The 15793-nt window shown below is 37.6% G+C and overlaps 1 protein-coding gene and 1 long non-coding RNA gene across 6 annotated transcripts in view; one reads left to right on the forward strand and one right to left on the reverse strand.

The window, feature by feature from the left end:
• MCM8 (minichromosome maintenance 8 homologous recombination repair factor) overlaps positions 1 to 15793 on the forward strand; it is a 38749-nt gene that overhangs the window by 1557 nt on the left and 21399 nt on the right. For 4 of the 5 annotated variants that reach the window (XM_045574259.1, XM_045574258.1, XM_045574260.1 and 1 more), the window contains exons 2-10: positions 1833 to 1982; positions 2499 to 2582; positions 3938 to 4020; positions 4415 to 4564; positions 6364 to 6467; positions 7503 to 7701; positions 10350 to 10435; positions 12704 to 12855; positions 13651 to 13846. In XM_045574259.1, the coding sequence (XP_045430215.1) occupies positions 1838 to 1982; positions 2499 to 2582; positions 3938 to 4020; positions 4415 to 4564; positions 6364 to 6467; positions 7503 to 7701; positions 10350 to 10435; positions 12704 to 12855; positions 13651 to 13846 (1199 nt within the window). In that variant the 5' untranslated portion in view covers positions 1833 to 1837. Of the gene's footprint in view, positions 1 to 1832; positions 1983 to 2498; positions 2583 to 3937; positions 4021 to 4414; positions 4565 to 6363; positions 6468 to 7502; positions 7702 to 10349; positions 10436 to 12703; positions 12856 to 13650; positions 13847 to 15793 lie in introns of those variants that run through there. The other variant, XM_036419490.2, reaches the window with a different exon arrangement.
• LOC123651487 lies at positions 8595 to 10267 on the reverse strand. The gene is made up of 2 exons (XR_006740246.1): positions 10233 to 10267; positions 8595 to 8723 (listed from the first exon to the last, which is right to left on the reverse strand). It is a non-coding gene; the product is annotated as an uncharacterized LOC123651487 (long non-coding RNA).

The following is a 15793-nucleotide window of genomic DNA, read 5'->3' on the forward strand; positions in this document are numbered from 1 at the left end:
ACTCAGCTAGGAACTATATGGATCTAAGTTTAATAAAAATTAATATCTTGCTATGTACAAAGTAGAAAAAATATGAGGGATAATTAGCAAAAAAGATTATAACAAGTATGGATATGTTTTAAAAAAAAACACCCTGTATTTTAACTAATTTATCTAAAAGCTGTAAATAACCCATCTAATCAATATTGATCCAGAAATTTGCTTCCATTGTCTTTTAAGACAGTAATGGAAGTTTCTTAGAAAATTAACATCTTTCATATTTAGGGTTCCATTCTGGTTTAAATGGAAATAGAAAGGTTGAAACATGTATGTATGAACCCTGTCCCACTCCTGTGTTTCCCCAGAAAGTTCTATCTCTAATGCCTATGTAAGAATATCTTTGCATCTCTGATAAAAGTGTGTATGACACTGCAGGACAAACTATAGAAGAAGCTATGATGCTACATCCCTAGCATCTCAGGTCAGGATTATGTTCATCCAAAACAACAATGCGGTACCATCTCACACCTGTCAGAATGGCCAACATCAACAAATCAACAAACGACAAGAGTTGGCGAGGTTGCGGAGAAAAAGGAACCCTCGTGCACTGCTGGTGGGAATGCAGACTGGTGCAACCACTGTGGAGAACAGTGTGGAATTTCCTCAAAAAACTGAAAATGGAACTCCCATTTGATCCAGTAATCCCACTCCTAGGAATATATCCCAAGAAACTAGAAACACCAATCAGAAAGGATATATGCACCCCTATGTTCATAGCAGCACAATCTACAATAGCCAGAATTTGGAAACAGCCTAGGTGCCCGTCAGCAGATGATTGGATCCAAAAACGATGGTACATCTACACAATGGAATACTATGCTGCCATAAAAAAGAAGGAATTCTCATCATTTGCAGCAACCTGGATGGAATTGGAGAACATCATGCTGAGTGAAATAAGCCAATCAATGAAAGAGAAACACCACATGACCTCACTCATTTGTGGATAATAAAGATCATTATAAACTGATGAACCAAAAGATAGATACAGAGACAGTAAAGCAACAAGCAGATTGTCAAATTTCAGCAGGAAGGGGAGGAGGAACTGGGGGAGATAATAGATCAACTGAAGGACTTGTATACATGCATATAAGTACAACCAATGGACATAAAGCTCTGGGGAGGGAGGGGATGTGTGGGAGGGAGGGAGGGGGAAAAATCAATAAAATATGTAAAAATAAATTAATTAATTAAAAAAAAAATCCAGTGCTGCCCTGTAGTAAGTCTCAAAACACTGCAAATTAGTTATCTTAGAGTTAATTACCTGTCTTGTTTTCATTTCCATTTTGGGAGCTCTTAAAAATAGCTACAATACCATCTAGCTGGTTTAGCCCAGTGGACAGATCATACTGTAGGGTTCCAGGTTCGATTCTGGCCCAGGACACATGCCCAGGTTGTAGGTCTATTCCAAGTAGGGGATATGCAGGAGGCAATCAGTCAATGATTCTCTCTCATCAGTGATGTTTCTATTGCCCTTTCCTTCCTCTTTAAAATCAATTAAAAAAATTATATATATATATATATATTTAAAAAAAGATAGGTACAGTACCTTATTTTTATCTCATGAGCATCCAGTATATTTGATTAAACATCTGATATACCTTAAAAAGAGATGGGGATTAGAAGAGTAACTGCAGATGAGAAGAGTAAGGGATATAAGGTGTACAGTGCTGCAAGCCTGTTGACTAGTGTCAAACTAGAATATATTTTTTCACTTATTTATCAGTTAATGCATTTTTAGGAGCACTATTTCCCCTATAATTTTGATGAAGCCTTTCCTAACTTCTATCTTTTAGAAGACATGAATGGAGAATATAGAGGCAGAGGATTTGGACGAAGATTTCAAAGCTGGAAAAGAGGAAGAGGTGGTGGGAGCTTCTCAGGAAAATGGAGAGAAAGAGGACACAGATCTGATCTGAATAAACCCACAGGACAACATGGTTCTGGTAGGGGTGGTCAATGATTATTCAGTTTTTAAATTTTTTTCCTGAAGGAATCTATTCATGCCTGACATTCAGAACACTTTAACCTCAAATTTCAGCCTTTTATTGATGTTAACCCTTTAAGGTAGTATTTGAATATTAATATCCAGAATTCTTTTTCTTTTTCTTTTTAATATAATTTATTTTTTTTTTTTTTTTTTTTTTTTTACGGAGAGGAAGAGAGAGGGATAGAGAGAAACATCGATCAGCTGCCTCCTGAACACCCCCCTACTGGGGATGTGCCCACAACCAAGGTACTTGCCCTTGACCGGAATCGAACCTGGGACCTTTCAGTCCACAGGCTGATGCTCTATCCACTGAGCCAAATCTGTTCTGGCAATATCCAGAATTCTTACTGAAGCTTGTGATTTAGATATTCTATTAATATGTCAATTTCTCATTGGTAGGAGAAGCAAATTGGGGGAAAAAATGTTTGCTCTGTCTCTACTAATCTAGTTTTCTGTTTTATTTTGTTTTCAGAACAAACCTCACAGTCTTTGCTACTACAGTCAACATTGGATCAGTTCATACCATATAAAGGATGGAAGCTTTATCTCTCTGAAGGTGGAATTAGTAGTGTAAAAAGTGCCATAAATTATATTTTCTTAACTTGACTTTGGATGCTACATTTTATTTAATCACTTTTTTACTGATGTATAGTCTCTTTTTTAATATTAATTCACACAAACTGAAATCTTGTTAATAACAGAACATTATGTTTAAGGGGGATTTAATATAGGGAATTGATTATAAAGATGAAAGACTTAAAGAACAAAAAGAGTACATTGAGGTAAGCTTCTAGATAGTAGTAACTTTACGGAGCAGCAACTAACTGCCCTTATGAATGAGGAATAAAAGATAGGTTCTGAGGTTACCAGAATCTTAAGAATTCAGAGGAGGGCCTCTGAGGTATACCCTAAAAGGTTGTGGTTAGATAACTGAGGTGAATTAAATGGGTTGCTGCTGGTAACTCTGGTGGAAGGATGGCACAGTAGCTGCTGGAAGTTGGAACTGTAGCTAACCTCTGAAGCTGGAGGGGTGCTGAAAAGAATTGAAAGTAAGAATAAATTACTTTCTTCTTTCCTGCATCTTCTAATCTCTTTACAGTGGCTCTTAATTGGCAGAACCTAAGTGGTCTGGGAAATTCAGTGTGCAGATCTTGATCATAAGATCACAGAACAGAAGATAGAAGGGTAGGCTTGGCACCAATACAGGTTTCTATAGAAACAGTTAATGAATCTCCCTTTTATTTTTATTTTTTAAATATATTTTTATTGATTTCAGAGAGGAAGGAAGGGGAAGAGAAAGAAACACCAATGATGAGAGAGAATCACCGATTCTCTGCTTCCTGCACATCCCTTCTGGGAATTGAGCCTGCAACCAGTGCATGTGCCTTGACCAGGAATTGAACCGTGACCTCCTGGTTCATAGGTCAATGCTCAGCCACTGAGCCATGCTGGCCAGGCAGGAATTTCCCTTTTATAATCAAGAACGTCATTCATCTGTTAATATAGGTTTGGAGAATTGTCTTTACTGTACTCTTATAGAATCTATATGCTTTGTTCTGTTTCTTATTAGTAGGTAGGTAAAAGATAGATCAGTGGTTTTTCCTACTAGACAGCAATTTTAAACCAATGTTCTGTGGCATACTGGTACACTTCAAGAATTTTTAAAACATGCCGGTTTCGGCATATTGTGCTTTTAGAGAGTCACTTTCTATCTGTATTTCAGATTATATGAACCTAAATTTGTTTTAGAATCTTAAGTGCATATTCCATACCACTTCTTATCAAAATGTAATCAGAAGGCAAAGCAGTTGGAAAAGTCATTTACTGTGTGTCTAGTGTTTCTTCTGTCTCATGAAAATTATGTTTGTATGTGTGTGATTATTAGTGCTAATGCCGTATTTGTTTGATTAGTTTACAGTGATAGCTCTCCTTTTATTGAGAAGATTCAAGCATTTGAAAATTTTTTCACAAGGCGTATTGATTTATATGATAAGGTAAGAGTCTGTACAACAAAAAACTGCTAGACCCAATTTTTTATGTCATCTAACTGAACGATGTGTTTGAGGTGCTAGGTGATCATAGACACTGGAGCCAGACTGCTTTGGTCCAACTCCCAACCCTGCAATGTGGACTTTGTTGAATTAGTCACCTTCTCTGTACCTCGATTTTTTTTCATCTATCAAATGAGGATAATACGATTATTAATATCTACCACAAGTGTTAAGAGGCATAAATAATAAGTTAATGTATTGTAAGTTTTAGAAACATGCTTGGACACAAAATTTATAGTACTTATTTTCACCATATAAACATTATATACTTTTGCAAAGTGGGTAATTGGGTGCTCTGAAAAAGCAATTATTGTTTATATTTCTTAATATTTTATAGGACGAAATAGAAAGAAAGGGAAGTATTTTGGTGGATTTTAAAGAATTGACAAATGACGACGAAGTAGCTAAGTTGATACCAAATATAGCAAATGAATTAAGGGATGCACCTGAGAAAACCTTAGCTTGCATGGGTCTGGCAATACATCAGGTAAGTATTTATTTTGTGAAACTTTTGTCAAAATTTTAAAGGCATTTCATAGTAACAGTACCTTCTCTAAAAAATACCAACAGACATTACCTAGAATGAAAAGGTTGCTGTACTATCATGAAATATACCATTTATTCTGATATATCTGCTTCAAATATAACATTTACTTCTAATTTATTTCAATTAGTTTGATCTTATTAAAGATTGTGAGGAAATTAAGCCTTGTTTCAAGGAGCTATATAAGCTCATAGGGAAGATACCAGGCATCATGGTGTTATCAGTTAGTAATTTGGGACAAAAAGACCAACCTCAAATTTTAGTTCAATTTAATCTCCTTGGGTGTTCCCATATATAAATTGAAAATAGCAATGCCTGCTGTGCCTAATGAGTTTTTCTCAGGGTCTGATGACACAACATATATAAAAGCACTTTTTAGACTGGCAAACACATAAATGCTTCAAGGCAAAATAGTAAATCTTAGGACTGACAGAGAAAGTGCTGGGGACGTTCAGATACAAAGTTAAGATTCTCATCCATTGTGGAGGAAGGGGGAAAGTCCAGAGGAAGATTGTGTAGAGGTGATGTGGTTTATGATGGACCTTAAGTATTTTGCAGGGAACTTAAGGGTATCCAGACAAAGGAACAGTTCATTACAGAGATGTATACCCTGCTCGAGACAGAACCTTAGCTACTATCTTCAGACTCTTCTTGCTCCTTAGTTCTCGGTACCCAAGTCACTACAGTCTTTCATTTCTATTTCTAAAATATTTCTTCACTCCATCCTACTGCTTCTGTCTTAAGCCTTAATTATTTTCCCTGAATTGTTGCCATACATGGTAAAACATAATTTGTCCTTAGAAACTGGTGATTTTTCTATCAAATGAAATCCACATCCTTTAAATGGCATCAAATGCTTTCCATGAGCTGGTTCAACTCTCTTTCCCCTTCTTCATTCATTACCATCCAGCTAAACTGAATTCTTTCTGGGATTTTCTAAATAACTTCTACCTCTTGTATGTGCTGTCTGTTCAGCATAGAATGCCAGTTTTCTTGCATATCCAAATTTTTAGGGGCCTAACTCAGTCATCTCTCTCTGAAACCTTTCTAATGACCCCTTCTCAAAATGCTTATGATATTTCTACATGTTATTCAGGGTCCTTGTATATGTGGGTCTCATTTTTTCCTCTTAGGTCATCAGCATACTGTTTTGTATGCAAATAGATATTAAGTATTTATTTTCTTGTCAAATGCCCAGGGAGAGGGTTATTGGGTATTTCAAAAATCATATTATTTTCTCTGTCTTTTAAATCCTCTAGGATATGTTTTTCATTGATTCTAGAGAATACGGAAGGGAGAAGGGGAGAGATGAGAAATACTGATAGGTTGCCTCCCATATGAGCCCCATCTGGGATCAAACCTGAGACCCTTTGGTACTGACCAGGGCCATTTTCTCTATCAGTGAATCTGGAGAAGAAGAAAGTATTTTTTCATCATAAGCCATCTAGCACGTAATAGCTTTGGGGACAACCATGAGGACTTTCAAGATTAGCTTTCATTGGGACAAAAGGTAGCAGATAGGGATGCTGGTGTTTTCCAGTCTGTGGACAACAAAATTTCAGATAAAACATAATTCAGTATAAAATAAGTCATAATTAACTATCAGGTTTTAAGAGACTATTATAGAGTCCTGTTGGTATTCTGTTTTGAGCTGTTCATAAACTTCATATTTTCCATAAAAGAGTTCTGCTCCAAGATGATATTTTGTTTTCCAACTTTTGGTAAATGTCTGTCCTGTTTAGGTATTAACTAAGGATCTCGAAAGGCATGCAGCTGAATTACAAGCCCAAGAAGGATTGTCTAGAGATGGAGAAACAATGGTACATGTGCCACATATTCATGCAAGGTAAGGAATTTGCTGGTTTTAAAATTATTTAGGGACTGTTTAAGAATGAGAACCTCATTTTATAAATTAAAAAAACAACAACAGTACAATAAGTATTGTCACCACAACTAAGTAAACCCACTGAGAATTCTTCAAAGAGATCATGACAGAAATAAACCTTTTCTGCCCAAATAAATTGATTTCCCAACCTTGAGATTTTTACAAATGTTGAATTTGGATGTGTACTTATTCATACCCTACTGTTTAAATTTAATAATCCATGTAATACACTAAGTGGTATGATTATATTTTGTTAAAGTTATGTTGCTACTAGACACAGAACAAATGAAATTTTATTTTTTTTTAATTCATCTTTATTGTATTTTAAGATTTAATTTTTCTTTTTTTTTCTTTTTTTAAAAAATATATTTTATTGATTTTGTACAGAGGAAGGGAGAGAGATAGAGAGTTAGAAACATCGATGAGAGAGAGTCATCGATCAGCTGCCTCTTGCACACCCCCTACTGGGGATATGCCCGCAACCAAGGTACATGCCCTTGACCGGAATCAAACCTGGGACCCTTCAGTCCCCAAGCCAACGCTCTATCCATTGAACCAAACCTGTCTCGGCATTAAGATTTAATTTTTCATTAAAAGAGATTAATAAGGTAGTCATCAGGGTTTTGTTTTTTGTGTGTTTTTTTTCCAGAATCTATAGAAGATACTTCCTAATAGTTTGCAAAAAAAGTTAAAAACTCAAAAGTTGCTGAATCTGTAAATATTCCTTTTGATGTGAATTTTTTTCCTTTTTCACTAGACAACAGCCAGGGGGACCAGAAAAAAAAGGGAAGGTTAGCATTTTCTATTTTTGGAATGATTTAATGTCTGTGAAATTTATGATATAGATAGATAGATAGATAGATAGATAGATAGATAGATGATATAGTTTGAGAATTCCAAAGCTGCTCCTAAAAGGATCTTGTGAAAATACAGACAACCTCAATTTTCTGTCCATTGTGAATTCATGGATAAACATGTTCCTATTTTTGGTTTTAGGATATACAACTATGAGCCCTTGACACAACTTAAGAATGTGCGAGCAAATTACTATGGAAAATACATTGCTCTGAGAGGGACAGTGGTTCGCGTCAGTAACATAAAGCCTCTTTGCACCAAGATGGCTTTTCTTTGTGCTGCTTGTGGAGAAATTCAGAGTCTTCCTCTTCCAGATGGAAAGTATAATCTCCCCACAAAGGTAATATCTTGTTCTTTACTTTATTTATCTTGGTAAAGAAGGCAAATTGATTTACAGAAAACAGTTCCTGATATTTCTGAACACAGAGCTTATTGTATTTTTAGTTTACAAATAATGAAGTACTACAGGGAACAGAAAATAAAGTAGTAAACATTCCTCTATCCACTGCTTAAAATTTACATTTTGCCAGCTACAAAAACAGTTTTAAAGATATAAAGCATTATTGACAGAAAATTAGTGTTTATTTTGCCCCTTACATGTGCTGTTTCCAGTGACCATCATTATCCTGAGTTAATAATATCCTTTCCATTCACATTTTAGTATTTTGTCTTAATAGGTACACACATCAAGTTTTCTTTATTCTGCTGTTTGAAAGTGTTCCTTTTTCCTTAACACTTTTTAAAATATATATATATTTTATTGATTTTTCACAGAGAGGAAGAGAGAGGGATAGAGAGTTAGAAACATCGATGAGAGAGAATCATCGATCAGCTGCCTCTTGCACACCCCCTGCTGGGGATGCACCCGCAACCAAGGTACATGTCCTTGACCGGAATCGAACCCGGGACCTTTCAGTCCGCAGGCCGACGCTCTATCCACTGAGCCAAACCAGTCCTGGCTCCTTAACACTTTTTTAAAACTAGATTATTAAAACCATAAAAAAGTACTTTTTAAAACCAAGAAAATAATGTAACTAACATCTGTACACCCATTATGAGTTGGCAAATATTAACATTTTATGGCGTTTGCTCATTTTTTTCTACAAGAATAGTATTACAGTTAAAGTAGAAGTCTCTTTGTTTCTCTCCCCACTTGCATCCACTTTGTTCCATTCTTAGAGGCAGCCACTTTCTGAAATTGGCATGTAGCCTTCAAGTCTGCATTTCCTTTTCTTTATTTTAAAATTGATTTTAGATAGAGAAACATATCAATTTGTTGTTCCACTTATTTATGCATTCATTGGTTGATTCTTGTGTGTGCCTGACTGACAATCGAACCTGCAACGTTGGCATATCAGGACGCTGCTGTAACCCCTGCTTGGCTGGGTAGTTCTGGCTCTAGATCTCTCATGTAGTTACAGTCAGATGGTGGAACTGGAACAGCAAGGGCTAGAGCACATGTGTCAAACACAAGGCCCGCGGGCCAAATCCGTCCCGCCAGGCCTTGCAATGTGGCCCGCACCGCGCTGTCATCACTGCACTCCACTGCGTTTCCATCACAATGACAGTTTATGACTGTTCAGTAAACCATTCGGCCCGTGATTTAGACTGGATTTTAGATTTTGGCCCCTTCTCTGATTGAGTTCGACACCCCTAGCGCTAGAAGCTGGCCAGTGATCTCTCCTCCATATGGTTTTTCTGTTTGGGCTGATTTTGGCTTCTCATACACAGTATGACAGCTCAGGACACGTAGACTGTTCTTATGGCTGCTGATTGCTTTAAGAAGTCCAGCTGATAGGCAGAATGGCTTTGTCTCTCTTTAGCTAGCCTCAGAAGTCAGGTGGCATCAATTCTCTCATATTCCATTGATTACAAAATGAGTCACAAGCCTGTCAAGATTCCAAAAAGGGGAGATTAGACTCCATTTCTTGATGGGGGAGTGGCAAGATTATATAAAGGCTTATGGGGGGATATTGTTGCAACCATATTTGGAAAATACAGTCTGCCACAGTCTCTGAATTTATAAATGCACCTTAAAGTCCACTCAGGAAACAAGTGACATATGAAAACTTGAACACAACTTATTCATTTGTTATTTATCATAACACATAAGTATGTATATATGATAAACAGTGCAAAAGGAGGCTAGACGGGAGAGCTGGTGATTAGAAGATCCAGGCAAGGCTTTTGAAAAGGGATAGATTGAGGCTGATTATGTGGGACCATATATAAGAGCGCATTCAGGATCAGGAGAGTGCCTGGGCACAAAGGAAGGAATAGAGCTTAGGGTGAGAGACAACTTAGGGTGAGGAACCTTGTATATCCCCAACAGAAAAAGTAAAAGCAGTGATCAAGAGGGACCAGCTGGCCAAAACCGGTTTGGCTCAGTGGATAGAGCATTTGGCTCAGTGGATAGACCTGTGAACCGAAAGGTCCCAGGTTCGAATCTGGTCAAGGGCATGGTTGCGGGCACATCCCCAGTAAGGTGTGTACAAGAGGCAGCTGATCAATGATTCTCTTTCATCGGTGTTTCTCTCTATCCCTCTCTCCTCCTCTCAGTAAAGAAGAAGAAGAAAAAAAAATCAATAAAAATTTTTTTTAAAAAACCTGAAAAGGTGGCTGGTCCTTCAAAAGCTTGTGATACAGAATTAGTGCAGAAGGAAAACATTGCAGCTCTTACTGCATTTTCCGTTCTGATAATTTTTTTTTTAATCCTCACCTGAGGATATGTTTTTATTGCTTTTAGACAGGGAGGAAGGGAAAGAGAGAAGCATCAGTGTGAGAGAGAAACAGGGATTTATTGATTGAACCTGAAACCCAGGTATGTGCCCTGCTTGGGAATCCAACCCACAACCTTTTGGTGTATGAGACAGTGCTCCAACCAACTGAACCACCTGGCCAGAGGCAGCAGCACTTTTAAAACAATAGTAAATAAAAACTTGAAATGTGATTGTACTTTATCAAAATCTGAATATGAATCTGTTGCAGTGTCCTGTGCCTACATGTCGAGGGAAGTCATTTACTGCTCTCCCTAGCTCTCCTCTCACAATGACGATGGACTGGCAGTCAATCAAGTAAGCAATCACACTATTTAATAAAAGGCAGGCTTAAGATATTTCATCTGCAAAGATAATCTATGATTTTCCTGTATTGTACTATTATTTTTATTTGTATACATTGATAAAGTGTATAATAAAAGGCTTAGTTAAGAGTTTGTGTTGAAATGATAATTGTCTCTATTCAAAATTTGTTCTCTTACAATAATAGCGGTTCATTGTAGTAGAGTCGGTGATATGGGAGGGGAGTGGACTGACTGTTCTCGGAGAAAGGGAGGGAGGAAGAGACTGAACATAAACTGCACCTATGGTTGAGGGCAATGGGGGATGGGGAGGGGGCAGAGGGTGGGGTGGGAACCTGGTGGAAGGGGGAAGAAATGACGAACCTTTGTAATAATATGAACAATAAAGATTGATTTTTTAAAAAAAATTGTTCTCTTTTGGATACCAGAAAGGATTTGATGTGCGAGTATTATGTCCTTTTTCTACTGAGAAATAGTTCATGGTATTTCTCACTTATGTGACTTATTGAACTGATGTAGACCATAAAACTATATAATTTTCATAATGAGCTATGGTAAAAAAAAATACTGTTTTGAAAGTTTAAAATAAAGAATTCCTTAGAAATGGGCATGTTTTATGTTCTCACAATCCATGAGGCATTTTAATGTAGATTTTTTTTAAAAAGCTGTTTTTTAAAACAAGTCAAATTTTGTGTGTGTGTGTGTGTGTTTAAGTTTATTTCATTTTTCTAGCTCTACTTGCATAACTACATCCTAATATAAATTAATAGATAGTTTTGAAGTTACAATAGAATGCTCTCTCAGAAAACCTGGCTCAAACAGGAGATGGTCTTAAAAACTATAATAGAATCTAGGGGAAAAGTGAGGTAGATTGCTACCACGCTCTACCTTTACCCACTTCTGCCCTGTAAAAACCAAGATCAACTTATGTAATAACTGTTCTCTATGTTGAGATATTTACAAATACTCTATTTTATAAAAGAGGAAATGTTTGACTTCTCTTGAGTGTGATTGTATGTGTGGTGAGTGGGGGAGCCTGGTATCCAGGCCACGTTTACAGTACTTTCACCACTGAAGGGTATAATGCGGGCTTCAGAAGCCACAATAGGATATATATCGTACATAGAAGATCCAGGATAATTTAATTATTTGAACAAAAGCTCTCTTTTTTTTTATTATTGATTTTTTTACAGAGAGGAAGGGAGAGAGATAGAGAGCTAGAAACGTTGATGAGAGAGAAACATCGACCAGCTGCCTCTTGCACACCCCCCACTGGGGATGTGCCTGCAACCAATGTACGTGCCCTTTACCGGAATCGAACCTGGGACCTTTCAGTCCGCAGACTGACACTCTACCGCTGAGCCAAACCTGTTTCGGCCAAAATCTCTGTTTTCATGTAAAAATAGAAGAAAGAAAATGAGCTTAAATATTTTAATTTGATTTTTTTCTCACTTTAAAAAATATTTTCAGTTGCAACATACAATATTATATTAGTTTCAGGTGTACAACATAGTGACTAGACATTTATATAACTTATGAAGTGCTCACCCCCATAAGTCCAGTACCCATTTGACACCAATATATTTTTTAAAATATATATTTTATTGATTTTTTTACAGAGAGGAAGGAAGAGGAATAGAGAGTTAGAAACCTCGATGAGAGAGAAACATCGATCAGCTGCCTCTTGCACACCCCCCACTGGGGATGTGCCCACAACCAAGGTACATGCTCTTGACCAGAATTGAACCCGGGACGCTTCAGTCCTCAGGCCCACGCTCTATCCACTGAGCCAAACCAGTTTCGGCTGAGACCAATATTTTAGTGGAATTTGAATAGTAACTTCCTGATACTAAGAAGTCATACCTAGGGGTATAAAACATTGGCTTCCTCTTTTTTGTAACTTTTTCCTGTGTAATATGTTGTGGACATCATTTTATTTTTGTCCATCAATACTTTACTATTTACTGTTTTCTAAAACTTAGTATCTCTTGTTTGATGCACATCCTAAAATTTCTCTTTACTCTTAGTGAGTGTAATTTTGGAGGGAGGGTGACAAATACACATGCTCATCCTGCCATCCTATCCTAAACTGCAAGCTGCTGAAGTGATTTTAGATACATCATTGAACATTTTAAACTAATTTTTAAAAAACTAATGGGTCCTTTATCTAGCTCAGTACTATGTGGACCCTGACTAGTTAATATGTTGAACAAATAACCCAAAGTCAATATGTGTACTCACTGAAAATTGCTTACCTATTTAGAATCCAGGAGCTGATGTCTGACGATCAGCGAGAAGCAGGTCGGATTCCACGAACGATAGAATGTGAGCTTGTTTATGATCTTGTGGACAGCTGCATTCCGGGAGACACCGTGACTATTACTGGAGTTGTCAAAGTCTCAAATGCTGAAGAAGGTGTGGTATAACTCTTTCCTCATTTGGATTGTCCCTCAGTAATTTGTCAACATTTGTCTTTTTTAAAGGTACTTCTGAATCTTTATTAATTTAGAGAGTTCCTTGTTCTTATTTTTTACACTAGAGGCCCGATGCACAAAATTTGTGTAAGAGGTTCCACCCTAGAAGTCCCAGCACAGCCCCTCAGCCCCGCCCCCTCATGCGCCACCACCCCCTCCCCCCAGTTGTTCCAGAAGGTCATTCTACCGTCAGGTCCAATTAGCACATTACTCTATTATATAGGACTAGAGGCCCAGTACATGCATATTGTGCACGGGGGCAGGTGTCCTTTAACCTGGCCTGCACCCTTTCCAATCTGGAACTGCTGGCTCCTAACCGCTCACCTGCCTGCCTGCCTGCCTGCCTGATTGCCCCTAACTGCTTCTGCCTGTCAGCCTGATCACCCCCTAAATACTCCCCTGCCAGCCCAATCTCCCACAACTGCCCTCCCCTGCCGCGACACTCCTCCTCTGTACAAGGCAGCAGAGTTCCCAGGACTGGCCTCGCCTCGCAGAGCTGTGGAACCCCCAGGCATGATTGCATCCACCTCCACTGTGTATGTGGCCATCTTGTGGCAACATCGTGCAAGGGTGTCTCGTGATGCCGCCTGGGCTTTTATTATAGAGGATAGGTGAAACTTTTCTTCTGAAAGAAGGCTTATTTGTAGTTAATTGTGCCTTTCTTATACGTCTACCTGAATTTTTGTAGGGAAAATGAAAATACCAATTATTACATTTCACACTTTGAAATTTACAGGTTCTCGGAATAAGAATGACAAATGTATGTTCCTTTTATACATTGAAGCAAATTCTGTTAGCAATAGCAAAGGACAGAAACCAAAGGCTTCTGAGGAGGGGTGTAAAAATGGAGCATTGCTGGAGTTCTCACTTAAAGACTTTTACGCCATCCAAGAGATTCAAGCTGAAGAGAACCTGTTCAAGCTCATTGTCAAGTATGTATGACCCTACCTGAAATTTTAGTATGTATGTACATTTGGGCTGTTCTTGGCTGCAAGTAACAAGAAATCAGTCAAAATGTTTGCAAAATAGAGTTCACCAGCTAACTGCCCTTTTTTGTTTGACACATGAGCTAAAAATGGTTTTTAGTGTGTTTTTTTTTTTAAAGATTTGTAAAATTTATTTTTAGACAGAGAGAGAGGGAGAAACATCTATCAGCTGCCTCCTGCATACCACCTACTGGGGATCAAGCCCACAATCCCAGGCATGTGCCCTGACCCAGAATAGAACCCAATAACTTTCCGGTACTCAGAACTAACCACTGAGTCACACAGGCCAGAGCCATTTTTACATTTTTTAATGGATGAAAAAGAATGAAAAGGAGGATATCTCATGACATGCAAAATTATATGAAATTCAGATTTTGCTGCCTATAAATAAACTTTTATTGGAATACAGCCACCCTCATTCAAAAGAATTCAGAGTTGAGACAGAGAACAAATGGTTCACAAATGCTTACTGTCTGGTCCCCTTCAGAAAAGTTTGCTGACCTCTAGTGTAAGTACTAAGGAAAAGTTACTCAGCAGAAGAGTGATGGGACAGTGAATTCCAGAGTTATTTCAGTTAGTTGCATGTAGGGTTTTTTGTTTTTACTTTTAAAACTAAGGAAGAGATTCACATAGAAGTTACTTATGTTGGATTATTTCCTTGTTATTGCCGTACAATAGAGAAGAAGCAAAGGGGAGGCATCCTGTTTAAGCCAACTATTTCTGGTGTGGTCTGGGACATGTCACCTAATTTTTCTTCATTTTTATAAAAATAATACTTGTCTCAGAAGGTTGTTCTGAAGGTTGAATAAAATTTTGTGTTACCTAACAATGCTGTTATTTTGAGACTTTTTTTGACAATTTTTTTGATAGTTTTGAAAAAATAGGGGGAAATGAGGCAGAATAATAGTCAAGGGCACATGCCTGGGTTGTGGGCTTGATCCCCAGTGGGGGCTGCACAGGAAGCAACCACTCAATGATTATCTCTCATCATTGATGTTTCTGTCTCTTTCTCTCCCTTTCCCTTCCTCTCTGAAATCTATAAAAATACTTTAAAAAGAAAATGAACATACTAGTAGTGGTCCTTCTGCAATGTACTTACAAAAGATAAAGTAGTAGGAAAAACAAGGGTTTTCACCCTGGCTGGTTTCACTCAGTGGTTAAGAGTGTCAACCGGCAGACTGAAGGATCTGAGTTCGATTCTTAGTCAAGGGCACATACCTTGGTTGTAGATTCCTCAGCCCCAGTAGCGGGGAGTGTGGGAGGCAGCAATTCGCTCTCTCTCTTTCTCTCCCTCTCCTCCTTGCATACTCTCTAGAAATAAATGAAAAAAATACCCTCCATTGAGAATTAAAAAAAAACAATACACAAACAAAAAACTAACATTTTATTTACATGGTTTACTTTTTTTTTTTTTTTACCTTTTAGTTCTAAGTTTATAATTTTATTTATTTTTTCTATTTTTTTATTAAGATATTATATGTGTACATACCTTACCATTCCCCACCCTAAGTTTATAATTTTAGCATTAAAACTAGATTTTTTTAAAAAAATTTTTAATTTTATTCTTTTTAATATATTTTTATTGATTTCAGAGAGGAAGAGGGAGATAGAAACATCAGTGATGAGAGAGGCTCATTAATTGGTTGCCTCCTGCATGACCTACACTGGGGATCAAGCCTGCAAATTGGCCTTGTGCCCTGTCTGGGAATCAAACCCGGGACCTCTTGGTCCATGGGCTGACTCTCAATCCACTGAGCCACCACAGCTGGACTAGATTCTTTTGTTTTGTTAATCTTGCTGGGGTTGGCCAACTAAGCAGAGAAGGCATGTTTTGTATGTAAAGTTTTATTAGAACACAGCCCCACCCATTCATTTACAGATGGTTGATGGTTG

This window comes from Pipistrellus kuhlii, unplaced genomic scaffold, assembly GCF_014108245.1.
Source record: "Pipistrellus kuhlii isolate mPipKuh1 unplaced genomic scaffold, mPipKuh1.p scaffold_m20_p_6, whole genome shotgun sequence".
In the NCBI taxonomy this organism is placed as follows: Eukaryota; Metazoa; Chordata; class Mammalia; order Chiroptera; family Vespertilionidae; genus Pipistrellus; species Pipistrellus kuhlii.